Source organism: Crocodylus porosus, unplaced genomic scaffold, assembly GCF_001723895.1.
Source record: "Crocodylus porosus isolate Cpor-Errol unplaced genomic scaffold, CroPor_comp1, whole genome shotgun sequence".
NCBI classification, from domain to species: Eukaryota; Metazoa; Chordata; order Crocodylia; family Crocodylidae; genus Crocodylus; species Crocodylus porosus.
The window spans coordinates 3,877,887-3,902,922 of record NW_017728949.1 but is presented as its reverse complement, the minus strand read 5'-3'; the positions used below and the strand labels follow the sequence as shown (position 1 = coordinate 3,902,922).

General features: G+C 42.7%; 1 protein-coding gene across 1 annotated transcript in view; it reads right to left on the bottom strand.

Moving 5' to 3' along the window:
• Positions 1 to 1,458: 1,458 nt before the first annotated feature.
• The window catches only part of CNBD2 (cyclic nucleotide binding domain containing 2), a 26,260-nt gene continuing 2,682 nt past the window's right edge, over positions 1,459 to 25,036 (bottom strand). Inside the window, exons 2-12 of the mRNA XM_019553506.1 lie at positions 22,921 to 23,117; positions 22,418 to 22,471; positions 20,956 to 21,119; positions 16,041 to 16,197; positions 15,538 to 15,689; positions 12,640 to 12,778; positions 9,332 to 9,446; positions 6,823 to 7,024; positions 4,525 to 4,705; positions 2,101 to 2,264; positions 1,459 to 1,894 (exon numbers count right to left, since the gene is read on the bottom strand). Of these exons, the coding sequence (XP_019409051.1) occupies positions 1,552 to 1,894; positions 2,101 to 2,264; positions 4,525 to 4,705; positions 6,823 to 7,024; positions 9,332 to 9,446; positions 12,640 to 12,778; positions 15,538 to 15,689; positions 16,041 to 16,197; positions 20,956 to 21,119; positions 22,418 to 22,471; positions 22,921 to 23,117 (1,868 nt within the window). The 3' untranslated portion in view covers positions 1,459 to 1,551. The remainder of the gene's footprint in view (positions 1,895 to 2,100; positions 2,265 to 4,524; positions 4,706 to 6,822; positions 7,025 to 9,331; positions 9,447 to 12,639; positions 12,779 to 15,537; positions 15,690 to 16,040; positions 16,198 to 20,955; positions 21,120 to 22,417; positions 22,472 to 22,920; positions 23,118 to 25,036) is intronic.

The following is a 25,036-nucleotide window of genomic DNA, read 5'->3' as shown; positions in this document are numbered from 1 at the left end:
GGCTAGGGGTGGGGGGAGAAAAGAAAAGAAGAGCCTATTAGGCTGGGTCCTGACTACTCAGAAAAGAACAAAGAAGAGCAGCCAGCAATGGCCCAAGCTGGAAGGATGCTGGGAAAGGATCCTCCTTGGCTATTTGTACAGAGCCAAGTTAGCAAGGGTTGTAGAGGGCCCATCTCATGTGGTGAGCTGACCCAAACTCCAACAGCACAGAGGAATGACACTGAGGCGTCCAAGGCAGATAGAAAGGTCCACCATGTAAGGGAGACCAACTGGAGAGTTTCCTGTGTTCCTTTTTTTTTTTAATTATTATTGCTTTTGCTTGATAGGGCCGGGTCTGAGAGAAAGAGCCCCCTTCTCCCTTTCAGGACTGACTTACACAGTTGCGGGATGCTGCAGCCAGCGGTTCAAAGGCCTTGGGGCCAAAAGACTTACCTGAGTTCAGTTTTGTACTTTGTGTTGTCCCTCATTTCTCTTCATTTACAAAGCCTCCACAGAACAACCTTCTGTGCAGGCCAACTTGGCCAACATTTCCTTGGGTCCAGGCACAAGAAGACCACAGGCCTATAAGATCAAATGAAAATAGAAGAATGCCCATACGAAATCAGGGCATAATGACGCATTAACATCTGGATGATGCGAGGATGGGATGTAGGGGAGGTAAGAGCCCCAGACAAGAAGCAGATCCCATGCAGCCAGGCCAACATGCATCAGGTTCAACCACCTCCTACCAAACAGACCTTCAGCAACAAGACGTGGCAGGAGAGAATTAGGTGACCTTTTGCTGAGTGATCAAACTGAAGGAATCCGCACCCTCACAGCCCAGTCTCATTGGGTGCAGGGCTGCAGGGGCCTGCAGCCTTATTCTGTACTGTGCCAACAGGCAGCTCGTGTGCAGAGCAGACTCAATCAATTAAGTCTGCTCTGACATGCCAGATCTCCAGTGTATCAGAGCTGACAAATGTATGTGTATAAATGTTCCCTGAAAACTGAATCACAGCAAAGATTATAGCAGTATCTACATACCATTTAAAAAATACATTAATAATTTCATTAAGTTTGCTAGTCATGTGGAATGAGAAAGATATTACATTCTCTATTCAACTTTATTTTACTTGTAATTAGGATGTTAATAATATGAAAGTATTTCAGTATCCAAAAATAAATCAGAATACCTTAATTTTCTATATAAAGATGCATCCTTCAAAGTGCAACATGGACTGAAAGGGTGTTTCACAGTGAAAATGGGTTTTCTTATCACAACTAAAAGAAATACAAATTACCACATAGAAAATAAGATATACTTCATAGTTCAAGAAAAAGATCCAAGGTGAAAACATCCATAAGAATCTGTGTGAAGTGTGGGAAACACCACCGTTCTTCCACAGAAACTGTGGAAAAAGCTAAAATTAAAAAGCTCAACAACAGCAACAACAAAATATATTTTAATTTATTTTTAACATTTTTTTAACAAATAAAAATACCGTTTCACTTTTTGTTTTGTTAAGCTGCATTTGTACTTTTCAACCTGCTGGTCTGACTTCTTTATGCTCACTAAAACAGTCCTTTCAAACTAGGCCGTGGTAAAGCAATGCCATGAATCAACCTTAACTCTATATTGGGAAGGGCCTGAGAATCCTGTCTTTGTTGTGTTTGGACCGGGACAAATCTGTGTTGTTGTTGTCTAGCACCTGAAGAAGCAGGACGGCGAAGAGCAGCCAAGTCCAGAACACCTGCTCGATTCACGCTCCAGGAACTATTAGCATCTTCCTTGGGCTTTGCAGATGGAGGGCTTGCCATCATCATGAATTTTTGGTCCAATATAAGATTCACCAGATCTTTCCTGAACATTTTCCAGTTGTTTTGTTTTAGGAACTTCTGACAAAGCTCATCATCACTGAAAAGAACCAAAGATACTTAGCGGTGAAAGTCTGGCTCTACCAAAGTCACCCACTAACATTAGGAAGGCCAGTTTTTATCCTTAATTTCTAGTGGAATTAAGATGAAGTTGTATAAATTGAGGCCAACCACCTCAATTTTTGTTGAGTACCAGTCCACTGATTTATGGGTCAATTCTCTCCCCAAATACATTCATTCACTTACCTGGGGTACGTGGTCTTTATTTTGTGTAATTTCGTTATTGTTGTATCATCTGCTAACTCCTCAAACCTGTCTTTTTTCAACCGTATTATCTCAGCTCCTTGGCTAACCAAAACGAAGCATCGCTTATCTTGCATATATTCTGGTAAGAGATGCTGACTGATCCCCTAAGAGGAAAAGAAAACAAAGAACACTATCTGCACATCATTGAGTCTCTGTTGACTTCTATACACACGTATCTGAATGCTGCTGTTCTTTGCATTGAGTAATGCAGAATAAGAGTTAAGTATGGTTTATGAGATATGATTTAGAAGGTTACCTTAGAGCAGGGCTGTCCGACTTCTAAGTAGCTGGGGGCCATATGCCCACAGGTTGCACCAGGACTAGCCATGGATCCCTCAGGTCATACTACATACATACTGCTGTACCATGTATGCTCCCTCCACTGCTGCACTTCATGAGCCATTGTCCGCTCCCTGCCCCCTGCTGCACTATGTGCCCTAATCTCCCCTGACTGTGCCATGCTATACTGCCCTGTCCCTGGGGCAAGATCAGGTAGTAAAAGCTGGAGGAGGAATAGGGTCTCCAGAAACTCTAGCTGCTGTTGCAACCAAAGCAATGTGGGGGGTGTGGTGGCTGTGCAGGAGTCCAGGGGCTGTCATCTGGACAACCCTGCTTTAGAATGTGTCACTGTGGAAACTCCTTGCTGTAACTGATATTTTATAGCAAGAGATTTTATTACTTTTAAAACAGCCATACAAGCAAGCACAGGAAGGTTTCAGTTGCACAACACTGCAGCAGCCTAGACACCTGCTCCCTAGAGGAAATCCATCATGAAGAAGGGCAATCAGTATTAGTACTGCCTACACTCCTTTTTGATTTGTACCAGAGAGGGAGCACCTATAAAAGTTTGTAGTTGGACTCCCCATCAGAAAAGAATATTGAAGCAATACCCTAAATTAATGTATCTCTTTTTGGGTTTTTTTTGTACCCTCTATGGCTGTCTTAATGAACAGAACACAGCAACCCAGAATTGTGACTGAACAAAAACTTCTATTAGGTCTTTGGGCATCATCCCTCACTCTGCACTAAAAATACAATTTAATATGACAGGAATCTATTTCACATTATCTTTTATGTTAACTAATTATCCCATTGATCTGAGTTGGCTGGAATCAGCTTCTATGGCAAGGTGGGCAATCATTTTGGTTGGTAGCCCACTTTAGTTTTGGTGAGCTGTTGAGGGATGCATACATAAAATCTTTCAGAATTTTTACACATTACAAATAAAAAAAAATCATATACTAAAAATCAAACATCTATGACAAGATATTTTAATCTTATTTCAAAAAATATTTGTGTCCTGATTTATGTTTTGAGTAGTGTATATAGAGGTGATTGCATAATAGCTCAAAATAAAATCTTACTCTTATATATTTTGTGGGCAAGAGGAGGGAGTGAGGGCGTGGAGTGGGTGTGTGGCAGGATATGGGGAGGGCTGCCCACGTGCTAGGTCTCTGAAGCTGCTGGGGGGGGGGCAGGGGGAAGCTCGCTGGGCAGTGTGGTGCAGGTGTGTTTTGCTCCCCCCCTCATTTGGCCCATGGCTGCCCGGGCAGTGCTCTGCATGGGGCTGAGCCTCACCTGCTCCCTCTCAGGGCAGCTTATGCTCACACCTGCCCTATACCTGCTGATGTCACTGCCCTGGCCCTAGCCCCAGCCACCATGCGCATCTTCCTGATGGAGCTGCTCTCACTGCCACCATAGCTGCTTGGCTCCTCCTGCTGCCCCACTCCAGGTGTGGGGAAGCTGCAGTGAGGCAAACGGAACTGATCAGTACCTGCCCAGGTGGCTGCATCAGCTGCTGGAGTAGCCTCAATGGGAAGTTGTGCATGCTGGCCGGGGCCAGGGCAGTGCTATTCAGCAGGCATGGGCATGAGGCAGGTGTGGGTGGGAGCATGGCACAGGCTGCCTCAGGTGGGAGTGGGCAGGGCACAGCCTCATAAGGAGTGCCATGAGGGCAGCCATGGGCTAGATACAATCAATTGGTTGGCCAGATCCTGCCCAGAAGCCATATTCTGCCCACCCCTATTCTATGGCTTGGATACAGGGAGGATTGTTTTGTGATCCACAGACTTGGAGACTATATAATTCTTCTGGGAAAATGCTCCCTTCACCAGGCACAGAATTTGCACAGAACAAAGCATTTAATGTCCTCTCCTCTGCAGAGGAATTCTCTATTATAAAACTGACCACTCAATACATGGACCATAGGGTATGGAAAGCTGATTTACATAAGTTCTCCATCTCAGAACACTCGGAGGTACGAGGATATGATGCCTCTTGGTTTTTCTGGGACGCTGAAGATTTGTTGCTTGCCACATAGAATTCAAGTTTGTTAAAGTAACCTTTCTCTCTAAATGTACGCACCAAGAATTCTCCCGCATGGACTTCATCCACTCTTGTATAAACTGCTGCAGCAAGAGCTGTGGGTAGTTCTCCATGCGGTGTGAGAATGGTTAGCTTCTTTCGTATAAGCCCCAATACTTCATTCTGAACAACTTCTCTCTCACCTTCATCCCCAATGAAGCTGTTGTCAAATCTACAAAGCCTTTAAAAATGTTAGAAATTTGAACCCATCTTTTCAGGCATTTATTGTGACACCATATCAAGCAACATAACTATTGTTTGTATCAAACAAAATATTAGAAGTTCTACACTTTTGTTACATGTATTCAAACCTAATAGCCTCTTCTCTACCCTCATTCTCCTTGATTTCTCTGTCACAAGTGGAAGTTCCCATCTCCTTTAGCACTTTTGGCCTCCTCTCCTATTTTTCCTTTCCCTGTCTGATCTCCCACAGGTTCTGAAGGCTCTTCTTCATCTAGGCCAGTGTTTCTCAACCCATGGGTCATAATTCAAAAGTGGGTTGGAAGAATTTTTTAAAGGGTCGCAAACAAACTTTAAAAAAGGATCAACAAAATGGATTTTCCTTTTAAGGAATAAAATGTGGGAAACCATGGCTTTTCCCTTGCAGGCTGTCAGAGTTCCAGCCTGCAACAGGCTACCTGGGGCCACCCATGCCCCACACACAGGGGGGCTAAGGCCTGGGGGCAGGGGGGCAGGAGTGAGGGGTGCTGGGTCGGGACTGACCAATGTTTACAAATGGGTCCTGGTACAAAAAAGTTTGAGAACCACTGATTTAGACTTCCCCCTTGGGTGACACTCCTTCATGCACATAACTTTAATTAGGGGTGTACTGATAAAGATTTTCTTGGCTGATATTGATGGCTGATTATTAACCAGCCATATTGGCCGATATTGATCTGATAGCCAACTTACAGGAATGCGGCTGGGCAGCTTGGAGAGCAGCATTCAGCCAGTAAGTCTGTTGGGGGAAAGGAGTGGGGGCAGGGAAGGGGTTTTGGAGGAGGGGTGATGGAGGCCCCCATGGTGAGAGAGTGAGTGGGGCAGGGGCAGGCACTGTCCATCCAGGGGGGTGAATGCAACCCTGGGGCCAGGACGAAGCATACCTGAAATTGAGCTTAATAGCTACTTTGCTATACTTATCCCTGCCCCCCGACTTCTGTCGTTGTCAATATCATCACAACTATTCTTTCTTTCTCTTCTTCTCTCTTCTTAGCCCTACATATATATCTTATTATTAACTCTTTTTTTGTATATACGTCCTTACATTACAGTAAATAAAGGGAGTTAATGTCTTTCTGTAAAAGTTGCAATGCTGGGTCCAGATCTTATTTAATTTTACACCATTGCCATTCCATGGTTTTCAGTAGAATTGTTCCAGCAGAACTGGTAGAACTGGTCAAAAAAGCTGAACTGGTCAAAAAATAAAAATCTAATTTTGTGATAAAACTTGAAATGTTCTTTACTTTAATTTGGAAGCATAAAAAATGCACTGCTTTTACTGAAACATCATTAAAATATTCTGATATTTTTATTGTAAACCTTATTTTTTGTTTCTGTAAAAAAAGTTTAATAATGTTTAGATAAAAATTTCACAAATCACAGGAGGATTCCAAAAACGAAAAATGTATACCACCCTCAATTATTCACAAAAAAAAATGTTTATGACAAGGCTGGCTTTGAAAATACTTGAAAAAAAATAAAAAAATAATTACTATTTATCAGATAAGGAACAGACTTACTACCATAGTTTCTTTCATACAACAGGCCCTGGAACATAATAAGCACCTTGTTTCTGAAAGGCAGAATAAAGGGAAAAAAAAGATTTTCCCAGAGCTATGGCTGCCTAGAAGAGGGACAGGCCCTAATCTTCACCTCATTCACCCTCCCTTTCCTGTTTCACTAATACTGAAACCCTACCTGCTGCTGAAGACTGGTCTTCATGGGTGGATCTAAGAATTTGAAAAGAGCTAAAGAGTCTCCAAGGCTCTAAAATAGGAGAAAAGTCTGGGAATAGCTATCAGACAACAATACTGGCCTTAAAAAGATTAGCTTAAATAGTGGAACATCAAGACCATTAAAAAGGAGAGCGAACTGTTAACATCTCTGGAGTGAAGAACAGTGACACATTAAGGCAATTAGGTGTATGCTATATGTGAAAAAACATAGTATATCTCAGAAACACTTTGTAAAAAATAAAAATGTCTTTATAGAAATATCAGCCATAAAATGAAAGCATGGGACAGTTACTTCTAATGTCCTAGATCAGCAAGATATGAAGGAACCCGTATTTCGTTCTACCTGTTTCTGTCATCTCTCTTTCGTTTCTCCAGCTTTCTGTTTATATTTTCATGTTTCCCATTTATAAAATGGATAGGTTTTTTAAAACATTCATCTCTGTGGTGCTTCAAAGGCAGGATATACAGAGATTTCAGATTACTCATGTCTTGTACAGGAAAGGATTTCCACATAAAATCATTGAATTTTTTTCTTCCTGTGGCACCTGCAGAGAAAGGAAGTTAAATCTCCTTTGTAAGTAGAGAGCTAAATTAGCCTACTAAAAGATCAGCCCTGTAAATGAATTCATCTACACAGACTTTTACACTTGACTGGAGCTCTGTAGAAGTCAAGGGGACATGATGTGAGCATAAACATTTACATGGGCATCCTTTGCAGGACTAATTAATCATTACAAGCTAATTATTTTAATGACTACTAGACCCTCTCATAAAGGTAATTCTCAGACACTTAGTGGACAATTAAACCTGCATGAATTTTCCAGTATCCCAAGAATGAAACAAGGTGTGACTATAAAAAAATCTCTTTCCTCAAAAAAATAGATTTGGGGACAGAATGCTGAAAAAAGAGGACTTTGACCATTTGTGTGGTGTACCCATGAGTTTCCACACTGAGCACAGGACTGAGGTGAAGTTTATCTTTGAATGCTTCTAGGGCTAAACATTCTTGCTGTTGAGTGTGGCAGGGCACCTTTGGTGCCTGCCACTTTTTAAGAGGCTTGAACAGGCTATGGAGCAGCCAGCAGGTTGGGTGTGGTTTAACAAGACAGTCATGTGACTGCAAGAGGGCTCCTGGATTGGAGGATGGGGCCGGGCCACTTCAGTATAAAACCAGGCCCTCAGAGCTAAGTGGGCAGTTGCAGTAGGGATGGCACTGGAGTAACATTGCCCAGCCAGCAATCTGCTGCTCCCAGAACATCTGGAGGTCAAGGATAGGAACTATGGGGATGGAGGGGGTTCCTGATCTTGGGGAATGACCTACAGCTACACCCTGCTAGGGCTGGATGATGTGGTGGGGCTGCCTGTGGCAGGATGGTCCCCAGGAAATGCCACATCAGTGCCTTCCTAGTGAAAAATGAGTATGGGGTACTGTATAGCCTCAGCCCCCACCATCTGGTGGGTTACCCTGGAGAGGGGACAGGAAAAGAGTTCAGGCATGTCATTAGGCTTGAGATCTAAGAGGCATAGGGCCTAGAGCCCCAGTGAGGGGCCAGAGTAGTGGGCCCAGGGCATTGGCAACACATAGCGGGTACACACAGGTACACATGCACCCCCTGAGAAACGTGGCACCAATGCTGCTGGTGGGACCTGCAGGCAGTAGCTGCTCACCCCTCCCCCGCTTCACCACTGATGAGATCTGCGGGTGGTCGCTGATTGCCGCTGGCCACCGCCAACACTGCTGGTGGCATCCGTGGCTGATCACTGACTGCTGGTTGGCATTCACCCCCCTCCCCCCCACCCCCACCGCTGACACCACTGTGGTCACCTGTGGGAGCTCCCTGCTTGCCACCGCCATGCCCCCACCACCACTGCTGCTGCCGGCAGGCAGTTGCTGTGCCCCACCAGCCTCTGGGGGCATGCATCATTCATGGCCCAGGGAGAGGGCAATGTGAGAAAGCAGTAGACTCAAGTGAGTAGGCTGTGTAGAGAAAGGTCCACATGGGTGGGCCTGAAGGACTGTGTGTGGGCCATGTAGAGTAGGGTCTGCATTGGTGGGCCTGAAGGAGTGCTCATAGGCTGGGCCTTAGAGATTGAGTGAGTTGTGTCTGGAGGGGCCTGAGAAGGCAGACGCATATGAAAGGAAGAGGGCTAGCTGCTCAAGAACCTAGCCAGGAAACCCTTGACTGGTCAATGCTGGGGCCAGGACCAGAACAGTTAAAGGGCAAGGGACAGCCAGAGGCCTGGAGTTCCGACTGGTCTAGAGGCAGGACCAGGGCCTCCAAGGCCAAAGGTCCCAGAGGAGGCCACTGCCGAGAGGAAAAGGGGTCTAGGGAGTTTGCAACCCGGAATGAAGGTGGCTATTAGACTGTCTGAGGAGAAGGGATCCAGGTGGGGTCCAAACTTCATAGAGTGAGGTCCACTGTGGGGTGAAGCCATTTAGTGATGCCATCTGCAAGGTATGGGACATGGTATAAGGGGAGGTTGAGAGCAGAGTATTATACCCTTGGCATCAGGCATTAAATGGGCAGCCTCCTGCTTTATAAACCACTTCTCTGAGTTACATCAAAGGTGTGGCAGGAAAGGCAGGTGGGTGGACTGCCCTAGACAGGTGGGCTGGCCAACAGTTAGAATACCCGCATGACAGCCCCCTGTCACACTGAGTTTTAACTGGTTTGTGTTACATACACCAGCTGGTGATGATTCCTTCTACCTTTAAAATCTATTAGGTTATAAATATATATATATATAGATGAGAAAACAACAGGAAGTTCTGATTCACTAACTACTAAACAACAGAATGGTAGCATGAGAACTTTCCAGATTATATGTTGCTAGAGATCAATATACCATACCCGTCTCCATTGTGGAATGAGGATTGTATTTGGGAAGATCCATTTGCTGACAGATCCACTTGTGATAGGATGGGCAAGCAGTGAGATCAACCAGATGTAAAACTTCACATGTTCCCTAATAAAGAGCAAGGCATAAGAAATTTTAACACTGGCACTACCTCTATTGTGGGGCATACCTTTGGACATGTCATTACATCACCTGTAATACAGAGATGATGATATTTCAGTTGAAAATGTTTCAAGATCTATGTATGAAAAATGCTGTATCACAGGGGTCGGTAACATTTTTGGACAGGGTGACAAAAACACCCACAACCTTGACCTGTAAGCAGTTGGCGTGCCAGGAGCAGATGGCGGGGGATCTACAAGGGGTCCAATCCTTGTGGCAGGGCAGCTCCAGCTCCTTCCCTGAGATGCACGTTCCAAGCAAAATGTCTTTGTGTGCCACACTCTGGCATGCGTACTGTGTGTTGCCTACTCCTGCTATAACAAATAGTATGTAGCATTACATCCACAGTTTATTAACTTCCAGTAATTATATTATTGTACTACCTGTACTGTAAGTTATCCAGGCAAGAGTAACAAATCTGTTCTAAATCAATGAGGAATCAATCCTACAACTCTGAGTCAAATGTATAATTTCGTTGGAGAAAGAGAGGTGACTTTTGTGAATAGAGTACTTGCTTGCAAAAGATTCATAAAATTGTGAGTTTTTCCATCAACCTGAGTGGGCTTTCAATAGATCCCTTATACCACAGTTTCTCAACCAGCGTGCTGCGAGATCCTTTTAAGGGTCGCACAGAGTATCACTCATTAGTAGCACTATGGTGTGCTAAAGCTTACACATGATTCACAACCTAAATCCAGAGATTTCAAATAGGGATCCATTCAAATAGAAAAATATTCTGACCTGTTGTGGCCTGAGCTCTCTACAACAGAAGTGTAGGCTGTAGATATGGTCAGTGATTGACAGACCACACTGACTAGTGCAGACTACAGCCCTAGCAAAGGCCCAAGTTATGAATGATACATACTTAAACTGGTATACACTCAACAGTCAATAAGCTTGCATTCAAATCACAATAGCCTGCGAAAGTAAAATAAAAATCTGTTTATTCAGCCTTTAATATTAGATTAACCCAAAAATTAATAACTGCATTTTGAAAAGGTGTGTAACAAATAGCTAACAACCAATGTTTTGTTTCATTAACCTGTTGTACACTATAATTGGTCTATTCAGCAAAGCAGAAGAAACAAAACATGGCAAGTAGCATTCCCAGATGGTGACGGAAAGAGACAAAAAGTCTTCCCTCCCATAACTCTACTCTTTTCAAGACCACAGATCCCAGCTAATTGGCATCATCCAAGACCACAGGAAAACTAGTTCAGTACAGGCCAAAGTTTCAGTTAAACAAATTTGAATAATGCCAGTCAGAATATTTATTTAGGTAACCCACATAAAAATATTGGGTGGAAACAGGGAATCTTTGGGAAGATCTCTGCAAAGTCAAAACAACCTTCTGCCAGCCTGCATGCCAGCTCCTTCCTCTTGAGTCTCCCCCAGCCAGATAAAAATCTGTATTGTGCTGTTGCAGGTAGCTAAATAGGCATAGAAACAAGGGTTTACGCTTATGGATTGAGTTATAATGAATAAAAAGTTGGGTTATAGACCTGTATCTTGACTCTTTGTCTGACTTGGGTGGTAGCAATGCTTTACCTGCTAAAAGGAAATGAAAAATCATTGAAAAAATGTGATTGTATCTTAACTTGGTTCACAAAAAGAGTAATCAGTAAGAAAATTGTAACTGTTCCTGAATTCTGAGTCTAAGCTTGCAAAAAAGTCCTAATCAGAGATATGCTGTAGTCTTGTCTCTGGAAAGACCATTTACCTCATTTTTGTTAACAAATTTTGTTACCTCATTTTTGGTAACAGAAGAATTGTTCAATATTTTTTCTGTAGTCAAAAAAATGAATGAAAATGAAGAGCTGGCACTTTCCAAGGGGTGCTTTTGAGTCTAACAAGCAATACCCTGAATCTAAAAAAGATTGAGAACCACTGCTTCATACCATAAATGCTAAGCAACAAAAAAGTGAATTGGGACAGTTGGGTCTTAGAAAGTCCTCTCAGCATATTTAACATATAATTTTTTGTTGCCAGAAAACAACCCTGAAAATAAACCATTAATTCAAACCTCAACCATCTCAAAACAGTTCATTTATGTAAAGACTACAATTATACCAATTATTCTGTCTTGTTTTGGATTTTCACAGGATGACCAAGCAAAAAAATATCACTGCTATATCATTATGCTCCATTTAATTTTCTTGGCATCTTTTTGAGTTGGTGTCTCAGTTAGTGCAATGCTGTTGTTATATATTTTAGCAAATCCAAAAGAAAGCTAGGCACCTCTCAGAAATATGTTATTGACTCAAATCTGTGGTCTAATGAGCTTTCTACAAACTTTTATATGCAACTCAACAAAGGTCAAAATGACAAGAACAGAAACGTAAATAGGAAAAAAGAAGGGTTAGAATAAACTGATTGCATTGCTTCTTCATTCCTTCAGGTTTTCAGTACCTTTGGCAAGATGGCAGAAATTATTTGATTTAAATTAAAATTTCATAAAACCCCTTATTTTTTTAAAGTTTCGCCTGTAGTACTATGCACACACATACATCATGCCAGCATAACCCATCTAGACATCTAGATGACCATAAGAGTAATGAAAGTTTGTGGAGTATTTAGTGAGATTATAAGCAAATATAATGCCTGCTTTCTTAAGAAGCAAGGGTGCTTTTTAAAATTAAATAAGTTTCTGACTGCCTACCTAGCTCAGACATTTCTGCTGTAGCCCATATTCCAATAGCAAGTTGTTAACTATTTAATGTGAACAAATGGTCCCATGAAAGCAATAAGAATGATTCCAAAGGAAAGAGATACGACCAGGAATAAGGAAGAAATCTGTGGTAGCAGAGTTGTTTTTTCCCCATAATACCTCCTGATAACTACTGTTAACATTTGTTTAGCACTAAAAATGAACTAGGTGCTGTACAGAGCATATCAGGGGTATACTTCTTGCTCTGAAGAGATTATGAGTTAAATTCTGATTGCTGTATTCATGTTGTCTAGTAATTGGCTCAGCACAAAAGCAAAGCCCTTATGCAAAGACAAGACAAAAGCTGTCTATTTGAAGAAGCCGTTCATTTCCCTGTTGTATCTGTCATAACCTATGGTCAATATTTTTTTCTGCTGGCCTGAGATGAACATTAGGTCTTTCAGTACTGGAATAATCTCTGAGGGATCATACCTTTGTAATGAATATTATGCTGGTTGACTCCACAATGTCCCTAACAATCACTTGTCCAGCATGAAACTTCTCTGCTCTGCAGTGATTAGCTATTCTCTCTACTGAGTACTCAGGCCATGTTCGAAAGAGATCTAAACCTCTGAAAAGGAAATATATGCAGATAATTTTTCATATGACCACTGTATCCTATCAAGAGAACTACTTTCACTGAGGAAAATGTGTTCTATTTGCTGTTGTAACTGATAGGAGAAAGCAGCATTAGTGGCTTTGGTTTACTGGCTTAGACTTTAGTTTTACTGGCTTAAGTCTTGGTTCTGTAAGTTACACTAGGCAGACAGACTCCTGAACATGCTTGAAACCTCAGTAAATTAACTAGGGCCCCATCTACACATTATACTTAAGGCATGGTTAACCAATTGTGACCGAGCTACATAGTCAATTAATTAATGGTATGATGAAACAAGGAATAAGCTACAAACTTATGCCACAAAAATGGGGAATAACTTTGTGGCTTGTTCTTATTATGCCATTAATTGAATGTGTGGCCATCTGATGGGGCTCCCAGCCATAGAGGAGTACCATCCACTGCAAGTCCTGCAGCTGATGGGGCTCACAGCAGGACCAGTGTTTTCTGTTGGAGTCCATGTGGAATGCTGGCCCTGTTGCAAACCTCTTCAGCTGATGGGGCTCACAACAGGGCCAGTGCTTGGAACCCATGTGGGTCACTCACCCCACTGTGAGCCTCATGAGGTGACAGGGCTCGCAGTGGGGGCAGTGCATTGAATGCTGGTCCTGCTGCAAGCCCCATCAGTTGATGAGGCTCGCAGCAGTGGCAGTGCATGGAATGCTGCCCCCACTGTGAGCCCATCAGCTGTGGGCCTTGCAGCAGTGGGAGCCAGTGCAGGGGAAGACCAGGATCATGATCCTGGGCTTTGCCTACACTGGCAATAAGGTGTGACTGGATCTGATGCTCAATCCCACAATCACACCTCCTGCTATTCACAAGTAGCACAGTAAGAGGTGTGACTGTGTGGATTGTCTGTCAGATCCTATCACCTAAACACCTGCAGGAGCCCTAGGATTGAGATCCTTAAAAGTGATATCCTTTTAAGGGGGCCAGAGGGTGCCACACAATATTAGCACTGTTAGATATGCAAACACCTACACAGAATTCACAAGATAAATCCAGATATTTCAAATAGGAATCCATAGTGTCAAAAACTTTCTGGCTTGTTATAGTCTTCATGAGCAATTTGCAAGAGAAGAACTGCTCTTTTATTTTTGTGCAGTCCAAAATGAGTGAAAGCCAAGAGCTGACATTTTCCAAGGGGTGTCTTGAATCTCATGAGAGTTGTCTTGAGTCTAAAAAGATTGAGAACCACTGCCTTGGAGTGTTCTAAAATTGCATATAGAGTGGATGTCAAGAGGATAATGTACATTAGAAAAGAATAAAAGCAAACTCATCCTTACATTGATAAAAAACTACAGACTTAATGTTCTATGAGAACATTCACTGTAATTCTCAAGTGTTTTTTTTCCCTGTTTCTTTCTAGGTATGATGAAAAACTTGCATGTTACAATATTTCTTCCTACCACTGTATTATTATGAGTGGGTGTAGTCACTACCATTTTTAGATATCCATAAGAAGCCATTAAAATCTTTTATACACCCAGGCCACACCCAAAGTACTTGACATTAGGTGTGCGCAAAACAGGCCATATTCAATTCAGATTCAGCCCAAACTGGGGACAGTGATTTGATTAGTTGATTTGGATCACTGTCCTGATTCGATTTGGCTGAATCTGAATCTGGAGATTCGATGTCGATTCGGAGAATCAGTGATTCGGCCATAGACACAGCTTTAAATGTTTTTTCTACATACCTTGAGGTACCAGGCGTGGCTTGTGAACGCTGCGATGGTGGAGCAGGTGGAATGTTCCACTGGAGCACAGGGGGTCCCCTGCATGCTCGGTGGTGGAAGTACTTCCGGTCGACTTCCGTGTCTGCCGCCAAGCCCACAGGGGATCCCCCGCCGCTCCCACCCACCTTGGCAATCAGCCATGGGGGGACCCTGGGTGCCCCCCTAGACCCAGGAGGCACCATTCGCTGAGCTGGGGGGGCGAGAGGGGTCCTTCACGTGCTCTGCAGCAGACCCAGAAGTCGACTGAAAGTGCTTCTAGTCCACTTCTGGGTCCACCACTGAGTGTGCTGGGGACCCCCCACACAAACTCCAATGGGTCGCTCCATCTGCCCCAGCATCTCAGCATTCACAGGCCACTTTGTACCTTGAGGTATGCACAAAAAACATTTAAACCTATGTCTATGTCTGAATCATCAAATCGATTCAAAGTGTTCCAATTTGATTTGGAGAGATTCCAGGGTCTCCCGATTCGATTCAGATTTGGAGATTCAGTTGCTGAATCGATCCAAATCTCCACCGAATCGAATCAGCAACTGAAGCTTCGTACAGCCCCACTTGGCAGTCTCACAAAACAAAGGCACATGGTAAAGCACACTTTATTCTTCCTGTGTTCACATATAAAGGATTTATTAGTGTCAATTTCTCTTCTTAATGAAAACACCCCACAATGCCTACATTTTTGATGACACTTGGGGCAAAAAGGGGAGAGAATATACAGTACCACGTCAGATTAAATTGTAGAAGTGTTATCACCTACAGAAAGTATGCATTAAACCTGCATCACCTTAAAAGAGGTATGATATTTCATCTTCAGTGAAAGCAGGACAATACTGTATGTAACAATATACCTTACCGTCTAGGCACTTAGTGGTGAACCTAGAATAAAAATACTGTACTTGAACAGTCAAATCATTAAGCAAGTAATAAAAATGCAGTGGCAGAGCCAGATACGAGTTATCTCATTGAAAGTAATTACTTGAAAAATGTGTAACGATACTGTAATTCTTTCTGAAGCTCTTCATCTAGTCTATTAGCAAAGAAGTCTTCTTTATCTACCACCAGCAGTTCAGTTTCTTCCATGCAGACAACCGTAGCGACTCTCCTTGTTCCCTTTAAAAGAGCAATCTCCTTTCATACAGAGAAGGAAGATGAACTGAGTTAGTATTAGCAATTGATCTTCCACTGTTACACTCCAAATGCTGACTTGGAAGATTTGAAGTCTATCTTATTTTGTATCCTGTCACCAACAGTAGCCAACAATAGACCTTCAGAAGAAGGTACAAGAAACCCTATAAAGGGCAGTTGAAAGATACCTTGTCTTCAGTGAAAATTTCTCCCTACTCCTCCATAGTTTAAATATCATAAGCCCAGAAACTTGAGGATTTATACACCTTCCGAAATGCTCAACTATTTATTTTGCCATTTAATAACTTTTCCTATGTCTCAACTGATGGGAGTTATACTAAAAACACTACTTACTCCAAATGCAGCACCCTTCCGAAGCAAAGTTGGATCTCCATCCAGAAAGGCACTGTTACCATCCTCATCCTCAGTAACAGCAACAGTACCAAAATAGATGAAGTAAAAAGTGTTTCCATAGTGCCCCTTCTTGATGATGACTCTTCTGCGTCCAAAGCTGGAAAACAGGAATGCAGCTTCTATTCCCTCCCAGCAGTAATGAGCCTGAACTAGAACCTCTTCTAATCAGACTCCCTATCCATTACTAATTATTGATCTCGGATCTCTCAAAAAGGTGCTGAACTGCACTGAACTGAAGCACCAAATCGGGGTGCTCCCAGAAACGTGTGAAAGGTCAGTTTAGAACTTCAGAACACTATTTTCTATCCACAGAATGGTATTGACTGAAAAGTATTTTGCTTGAGCATAAACAATCAGGGATATACTTATTTGTCTTGGTCAAAAAGAGATTGCTCAAAAAGTTATTGGCATTTGCTTCTGAGACTTGCGTTTTGTTCTCATTTCCAGTTATTTACTTGGCAAGGACAGAAGGCAGCCTTGCAAAACTAGCAGAGTCAGAATCTAAGGAGTGTCTCAGCTTATTCAACAGTAATAACTGCCAGCAAAGCAGAGTCAAAATTAGTTCATATATGGTCCTGTTAGGCTGGGATATGTGACTGGGAGAGAGGAGATAATACTGAAGTGGGAAAAATGGAATGCTTTCTAGAGCTGAGAGAGAAAAATACACCTCCATCTCCAGACTTTTAATAGAAACAAAAGGTCATGTGATCTTGTATTTCAGTCAAGCAATGAAATAAAGCCACCATAACACAGAAAAGTTTAAGACATTGGAAGAAAACTTAGTATCTTACAATGAAACAAGGATGATGGGTGAAGATGAAAAGTGAAAGATGCAGCACTGATATAGTGGTAGAGATTTATTATAAGCCACCAGAGTCAGGAAGAGAAGGTAAATGAGGCACTCTTTAAGCAGGTGACAAATCTATCCAAAAGCTATGGGATGGTACTGATAGGAAACTTCAATTTTCCATACATCTGCTAGAAGAACAATGCAGCCACGGCCATCCCTAGGGGGGTACGAATTGGTGCGACTGCCCTGGGCTCCATGCTTTGGGGGCCCCACAGAGCCGAGTGGAGTGACACAGTGACTCCGTGCCACTGCTGGCTTCACATCCGGCTGCTCGGCACACCCCCCGCACTTCCCTTGCTGCCAAATCTGCTGCTGAATCCAGTGCATCCAGTCACTTGCCACCCCACTCCGCTCCCACTGCCTAATCTGCCGCCGGCTTCCTCACATCCAGGGGCAGGGTCCTGCACAGGTTGATTTGTCCCGGGCCCCGCACCCTGCTCAAATCATCTCTGAATGCAGCCAAACCTAAAATGTCAAGCCATGTCCTAAATTGGGAAAGCACGAGGTCAGCAAAATTAGGGCGTTAGATTTCAAAAAGGCAGATTTCATCCGACTCAAGGAGTTAATAAGCATGGTGCCATGGAAAGATAGACTGAAAGATAAAGGCAGGAGAGCTGGGAGCTTCTAATGGGCACAGTACTGGAAGCCCAACAAGAAACTGTCCCCACACAATAAAAGCACAAGAAGAACAGCAAGAGACCAATGTGGCTGTACAAGGAGCTTTTAGGATTTCACAAATGCAAAAGGAAAGCATACAGGCAACGGAAGAATGGGCAGATCACCAAGGAAGCATACCAGGAAATAGCAAGAACCTTTAGGGACACAATAGGAAGGCAAAGATAAAAACTGAGCTGCCCCTGGCAAAGGCGGTTAAGGACAAGAAGAGGAGGCTCTGTAGTATGTTGGCCAGAAAAGAAGGACTAAGGCAGCTGTGAGTCCTTTGTTAACAAGCCTAACAGAAGAAGCTAAGAAGGTGGAGCTATTCAACAACTATGTTGCCTCAGTCTTCATAACAATATTAAGCTGAGGCCAGAAACCTAATAAGGGTTATCTGGATAAGGAAGGGAGCAAGCTGAGGGAGGAGATAACAAAAGAGATAGCCAGAGAGCTTTTGATAGGTCTGAATGAATTCGAGTCAGCAGGACTTGATGCCAGGGTACTGAAGGAACTGGCACAGGAGATCTTGGAACCCTTGGCTTCCAAGGCCTGTCTCCCTTGGCTTCATCTTCATGAAGTCATGGGAGACAGTCCAGGTGCCGGAGGACTGGAAAAGGGCCAACATAGAGCCCTTCTTTAAAAAAAGGCAAAAAGGAGGAGCTGGGGAACTACAGACTGGTTAGCCTCACCTTAATATGAGCGAAGTTACCAGAGCATATCATAAGGAAGGACATTTGCAAACATCTTAAGGAGGAAAGGCTGATCACAAACAGCCAGCATGGATCTATGAAAAAACAAATCATGTCAAACAAACTTGATCTCCTTCTTTGACAAAGTAACTATTTGGGTGGATGAAGGGAATGCTGTGGATATAATATATCTGGACTTCAGCAAGGCTTTTGATAAAGTCACCCACAACCTTCTCATAAACAAATTGGAGAAATGTGGGGTAGACAAAACTATTATAAGGTGGCTAGGTAACTGGCTCAATAGCTGCAAACAAAAGGTAAGTATTAACAGGTCCATGTCAGAATGGCAGGAGCTTTTAACCAGGGGTCTGTCCTGGGCCCAGTGCTGTCCAATGTGTTTATTAATGATTTGGATGTTGGCAGATAAAGCTTCTTGAGCAAGTCTGCAGATGACATGAAATTGGGAAGGATTGTGAACACACTGGAGGATGTGAGTGCAATTCAGAAGGATCTCAACAGATTGGACAGCTGGGCTAGAGCTAACAGGATGATGTTCAATATGGACAAATGTGTTACACCTTGGGAAGAATAATCAAAAACACAAATGAAAAAATGAGTGACACCTGGTTGCACAGCAGCACTACGGAAAAGGAGTCTTGGTAGAACACAGACTCAATCTAAGTCTGCAGTGTGATGCAGCTGCACAAATAGAAAATGTGGTTTTGGAACACATCAGTAGAAGCATTAGGTGCAAGACATGGGAGGTGAGAGTGCCTTTCTACTTGGCACTGGTTAGGTCTCATTTGAAGTAGTGTGTGCAGTTCTAGGCTACCCATTTTTTAGAAGATGTGGAGAAACTAGAGAGGGTCCAGAGGCAGGCAACAGAGATGATAAAGGGCTTAGAAAGCAAATCATATGAGGAGAGGCTGAAAGAGTTAGGTATGTTCAGCTTATGAAAAATGTGCTTAGGAGGGGACATGATAGCGGTCTTTAAATACCTGAAAGGCTGCCATAAAGAAAAGGGAAATCACCTTTTCTTTCCTGCTGCAGAGAGGAGGAAATGGATCAATGGCTTGAAGTTGCAGTAAAGTAAGTTTAGATTGGATATCAGGAAACACTTCTTCACGGTTAGACTAGTAAGGCAGTGGAATAGACTACCTAGGGAAGTTGTGGACTCTCCATCACTGGAGGTGGTCTAGAAGAGGTTAGACTGGGGATGATCCAGGCATTATTATACTTGTGTTCTACTATGGGTATTTCCCATGCTTCTAGGCTTTGCTGGTTGCCCCTGCCCATTCTTTCTGCTACCTGTGTCAGGGTATTTTTAAGTCTCCCTCAAAGGCTTTGGGTGTTGACTACGGCCAAGGCTGGGGATTTTGACTGAGGTATGCCAGTGCTAATGCTGGGACCAAAGCTAGAGGTTCCTGTTTGGATGATCTTGCCCTTCTGCTTAGGGTCCTGTACAGTGTTGGGTCCTGTATTTCAAGAAAGATTTGGCCTATTGGAAAGAGTTCAGAGGACAGCAACAACAATTAGAAGTTTAGAAAACATGATGTCAGGTGGTAGGTTGGAAGAACTGGATTTATTTAGTTTGGAGAAGATAAGATTTTTCTTCTTTTAAACAGCCTTCCTAGATATAAAAAAAGATTCTTATAAAGAGATTGTTATAATGATCAACTATTCTTTGGGTCTACAGGGAATAGGACAAGTAATACTGGGCTTTAATTTCAACACAGGACATGTAGGTTAGAATATTCTAACCATGAGTGGGGTTAAGTAGGGAAACAGATTACCCGAGAATGGGTCGGCAATGTTTCGCTTCTCTGCTGCAGGACACAAATCTCTGCTCTTTAGAGAGCTGCCTGCACTTTCCCTCACTGCAGATACTTGGCACTTCTTCAGCAAGCTAACTGTAGGCAGGAGATAGTAAGGGTGGGCTTTGGAGGAGAGTGCTGTTATGAGGAATGATGACTTGGCACAACTCTGTGCCAGTTAATTCCTTGTGCCACCACAGACCAGCTCAGACCTTCCTGGATCTAAACTCTTTGTGAGCCAGATTCAGCCCAGAAGCCATAGGTTGCCAACCCCTGACCTAGAAAGTTTGTGGAATCTCCATCATTATATGCTTTTAAGTGAAAGTTGAAGAAATAATGGGATAGTTTAGAGAGGGATGTTCCAGCCTTGAGCAGAAAATTGCACTAAATGAACTGCTGATGTCCCTTCCAGAACTATTTTTCTATGGTTCTATAACTACATTTATACCCAATGTAAACTCCTAATATGATTTTTTAGTTGAGATTTCAAGTCTCCAAGGAGACTTTGATACCTAATTCTTATTAATTTTAATGGAAATTGAATATCTAAATCCTTTAGTCTGTTTGAAAAATGTCAAGCTTTGGGATGGCTCTAGGCTTTAAGAGACATAACAGTATGTCATTATACATACAGAACAAATTAGATGACTGCATGTTCTTGCTGTCATTTATCGTACTCATTTACAGTCATTAGATGCCTAATAGACTGAAAATAAATAGAGAGATAACAATGTAGGGTTTTTTCCCTAAATTTAGGCTAAGATTCATATAATTTTTAATTTTGGAATATTGAGTTCTAAAAGTCAGCTTTAAACATTATTACCCATCCTTGAAAGAATATTTACCATTCAAAGCGAATCACCTTAGCCAGAAGATGCTGTAGATTTGGGCTATAATTTCGGTAGCTTTCAAGCAACTGCAAGCAGTTTTGTAACAGTTTAATTTCCTTCTCAGTCCTCCATTCTGGTTTCTTCTTCGTTATCTGGATTGCTCTGAGAGGAAGGTGATCCTGAGAAAGCATCCAACACATTAACTAATGGACCCTCAAATGAAACAAAGCCAAAAAGGAAACATCTGCATGCTCCAGAAGACTAATCAGAGTCATCTTCCAGAGATGTAAAGGAAATAATTCCAAACAGGTTTTTTTCTCTCTTTCATTTTAGCTTCAAAGAAAGGAATTTGTGCAAAATGGTTAAAACTTAAGTTTGTTTGATAATGCCCACATTAGTTTGCTTTTTAAAACAATTCTGAAATAAAACATTGGGTGCTCAGTTGCATGCCAGTGGATCTATTATTAGGCAAGTTTGCTGCTAATAAGATGAGTCATTACTGCTCAGGTTTTCAATGTCAAAATGGCTCAAAAGCTTTTTTTTGAAAAAGTAAAGTAAAATTAAGTAAAAAAAGAAAGCTTTCTTAAAAATGTCAAAAGCATTTAGTGTTACTTATGCCCAGTGAAGAAGGCCTACCTTTTCCATAATGGAGTCTCTAATACTTCAACTGCTTATTCCCATGACTCCAGCTCCCCCTACATATGCACGGTAGAGTCTGCAGACTCCATGCTTAATACTGTCACTGTTGTAATCTCTAGGTTCATACAGCCTGAGAACACTGCAGGCCAAGTTTTCAGAAAGGGCCTGACACCAGCCTAATGATGAAAAGCAGAGTTCCACACATCATTCCTGAAACAGTGAAAGAACAGCATGTGGAGCAAGCCAGAGCAAGGAACCTGCGAAGCTGGCATCCTCCTTGGTAGCATGCACTAGATTAAGCTATTTCTTCAGTGCTATGCAAGAGAAGGCCTGCAACACAATGTCAAAACTTGTCTATAGCTTGTACAGGGCCCACAGTGAGGAAGCTAAAATCCTTTGCTTTCCTTTCACAGTGCTCTGCAAAGAATCCAATTTCTCTGAGGTTTTTTCAGCACTTGGGACTTGGCCATCCATGGTCAGAACCAAGTTATCAGCACCAGTGTTTGCATTAATTGAACCATCCTCCTTTTTCCATGCAGGTGCTTTAGGCCAAACAAAAAAAAGTCTGTGTATATGAAATCTTCTTGGAAGAAAATATATGATTAAAAAGTTTGTGCTTCTGTCACATGTCTTAATTTATAGATTAAACAGAGGAAAAGGGAAATGCTCTCATGTGAAATAAGTGACAAAGCAAGGGATCTGGAATGAGTTATACAATGGTTTTGTTGGAAACCCCAGTTCCAATGCCTGCCTTGGAGACGGCCTTAAAACATTTTAAGGACTGGCACAGTAGATGGAAAGAGACTTGGCTCAAAGCAAAAAAGAAGGGCAATCAGACCTTTCTGATCTTGAACTCATTGTAGTTGAAGGACAGTTTGGTACACTTCTCGTCCTGAATTAAAAAAAAAGAGAGAGGAAAGAAAAGACAAAAAAAGAATTGGTTGAATTAGAAATGTCATAGTGTTAGCAGATAGGGACATTTCAACATGGCATTTTTTAACAATAATGTTAATTTTCAGTTCTTTAAAACACACACACATGCGTACACACCCACATACACTCAAATAAAAGTCTTCATTCACTTCAGTGAGCAATAAACACACTATTCATGTTATAAAAATATGTTACCTAGTACAAGACCAGAGATTCTACTGGGCTACAGGGACCTCCAACTCCATTTGGGAATAGCTGTGAACTGAGCATTGGTAAGTCATTACATTTAAGGTAACTGCTTATAGCACCTAGGTAACAGGCACACCTAAAACCGTGCACAAAGCCAACTAATAATTGATACTATTATAATGAAGGAGAGGCCTGCTTTATGTAAAAAAAATTCCTTACTTCCACACCAAAGGTCTGGCATGCTTCAGTAGTCATGTAAATGAACTGAAATTCTTTGAATCTTCTCAGTCCCTGCCAGAAGATTTTGCACACCCTGGTCTTGATCATGATGTCCAATGTAACCTTGTACAAACTCTTAAAAGTACAAGCACAGGAAATAATGAAGTCTAATGTAAGAATTCTAATATTATAAAAGCCTAAGTCTGTCGGTCTGTAACGCTTTATTCGCAAATGGCCAATCAGAGTGTGAACAAGCGTTCGAATAGGAGCTGGCGGCAGTGGAGCACTGCCATGACAGTCTGGACACAGGGAATGGAGGGGGGGCAAGGCCAGCCTCCCCTGCCCTGCTCCCTACAGGTGGCAAGAATGGAGCGGGGGGAAGGGGGGCGGTGAGACCTTGGGAGCTAGCCTCACCTCCCCCCCTTACTCCTTATAGGTGGCGGCAGTGCGGGGGGGAGCAACACCTTCTCCCCGCCCCACCTCTCCGTCAGCGGGCCTGCTCCTCCTGTTCCCCCTGCCGCCACTGGGCTGGCCCAGGCCTGCTGCTTCCCCCACTGCAGCGGGCTGGCTTCTCCCTACCCTTGGGCCCCCGCCTCCTGTGCATTGGGCCCAGATCCACTCCTTCCCTCCCCTCCCCTCCCCCCGGCGCTGTGGCATGGAGGCGGGGAGCAGGCCTGGACCCCAAGCAGCAAGGGGTAAAGGGGGAGTGGGTCCGGACAGTGGGGGAGGGGCAGAGGGCTCTGTCCCATGCTCCCCACCCCTTATTCCTGACGGGCAATTGGCTAGTAATCATTTATGTTTATAATGACTGGCAGCAGCATCTTATGGATGATACACCAGATTGAGAGTTTGGACATCTAGGTTCTAGTCCTTGGTTTTGCCATTCATTGACTTTGAGTCTTTGGACAAGTCACCTTCCTTCTCTAGGCCTGTTTCCCCCCCCCTCCCCCCACCTTTGTCTGTCATAGCTTTTTAGATGGTAAGTAACATAGAACAGACTTTCTCATGGTGTATACAGTACAATGTGGCCCTGATCTCCATAGGAGCCACTAAATATTGAACTCATTAATCTTTTATTTAAGAACATAACAGACATTTCAGCTTATTAATATTTTAGTGATATGAATAACTGTACAATTGCTGCTGATCTGCAAGATAAAGAACCCACAGGTGCCTTTGGAAGCACAAAGACCAGAAAGTTTTTATGGTCCACTATTGACAGATTTTTACTCAGGCACCTCAAAGTACCTCAAACGTAATTAATTATTATGCAATCACAATGTTACTATGAGATTGTTTTTCTTCAAGCTATGTCATTCTTGATCAGAAAAAGGTTCCAGGAAAAGAAGGTGGTTAAATGGCTTACTGTATGTAACATGTTGCTTGGCATTGGTAGGGAATGACAGTTATGTTCTATTAGCAATCAGTAAGACTCAGGGATGAATGTCAAGATGCCATTAATATATAAGCAGGTTACAAACCTTAGAGTGGGGCAAAATCTTGCTTTGCTTATGTTACTAGTATTATAACAAACAGAAGGGGAAGTGCAAGTGTTAAACATTTTAAGTTGCTGGTTGAATAGGGATCTGGAGAACTCTGCATTTTCAGAGTATTAACCAATCACCTAACCTTACTGAAACAAAGCACACTACGGCATCTTTACTGAAAACAGAAAAAGGTCATTCCAGGAGAAAAAAAGATACATTAGTCCACAGGCTGAATGGCTGCCTCAACCCACATGTACTTTTACACTAGATCAGTGATTCTCAATCTTTTTAGACTTGAGAAATCCTTTGGAAAATATCAGCTCCTAGCTTTCACTCATTTTTTGACTACACAAAAAAATAGAGCAATTCTCCTGTTGCAAAGAATTCAGAAAGGCCACAGCAGGTCAACATGTTTTTAGCATTATGGATTTCCATTTGAAATCTTTGGGTTTATTTTGTGGCTCACGTTTGCACATGTAACATGTATATTAGAGGGCTATACCCTATACAGGAGGGATCGTGTTGACAAAAGGGGCAGGGGTGTAGCTCTCTATGTGAAGGAAAGCTACATGTCCCTGCAAGCTGATGTTGGCGACCGGCATGGACAGCTAGAGACCCTCTGGGTAAAA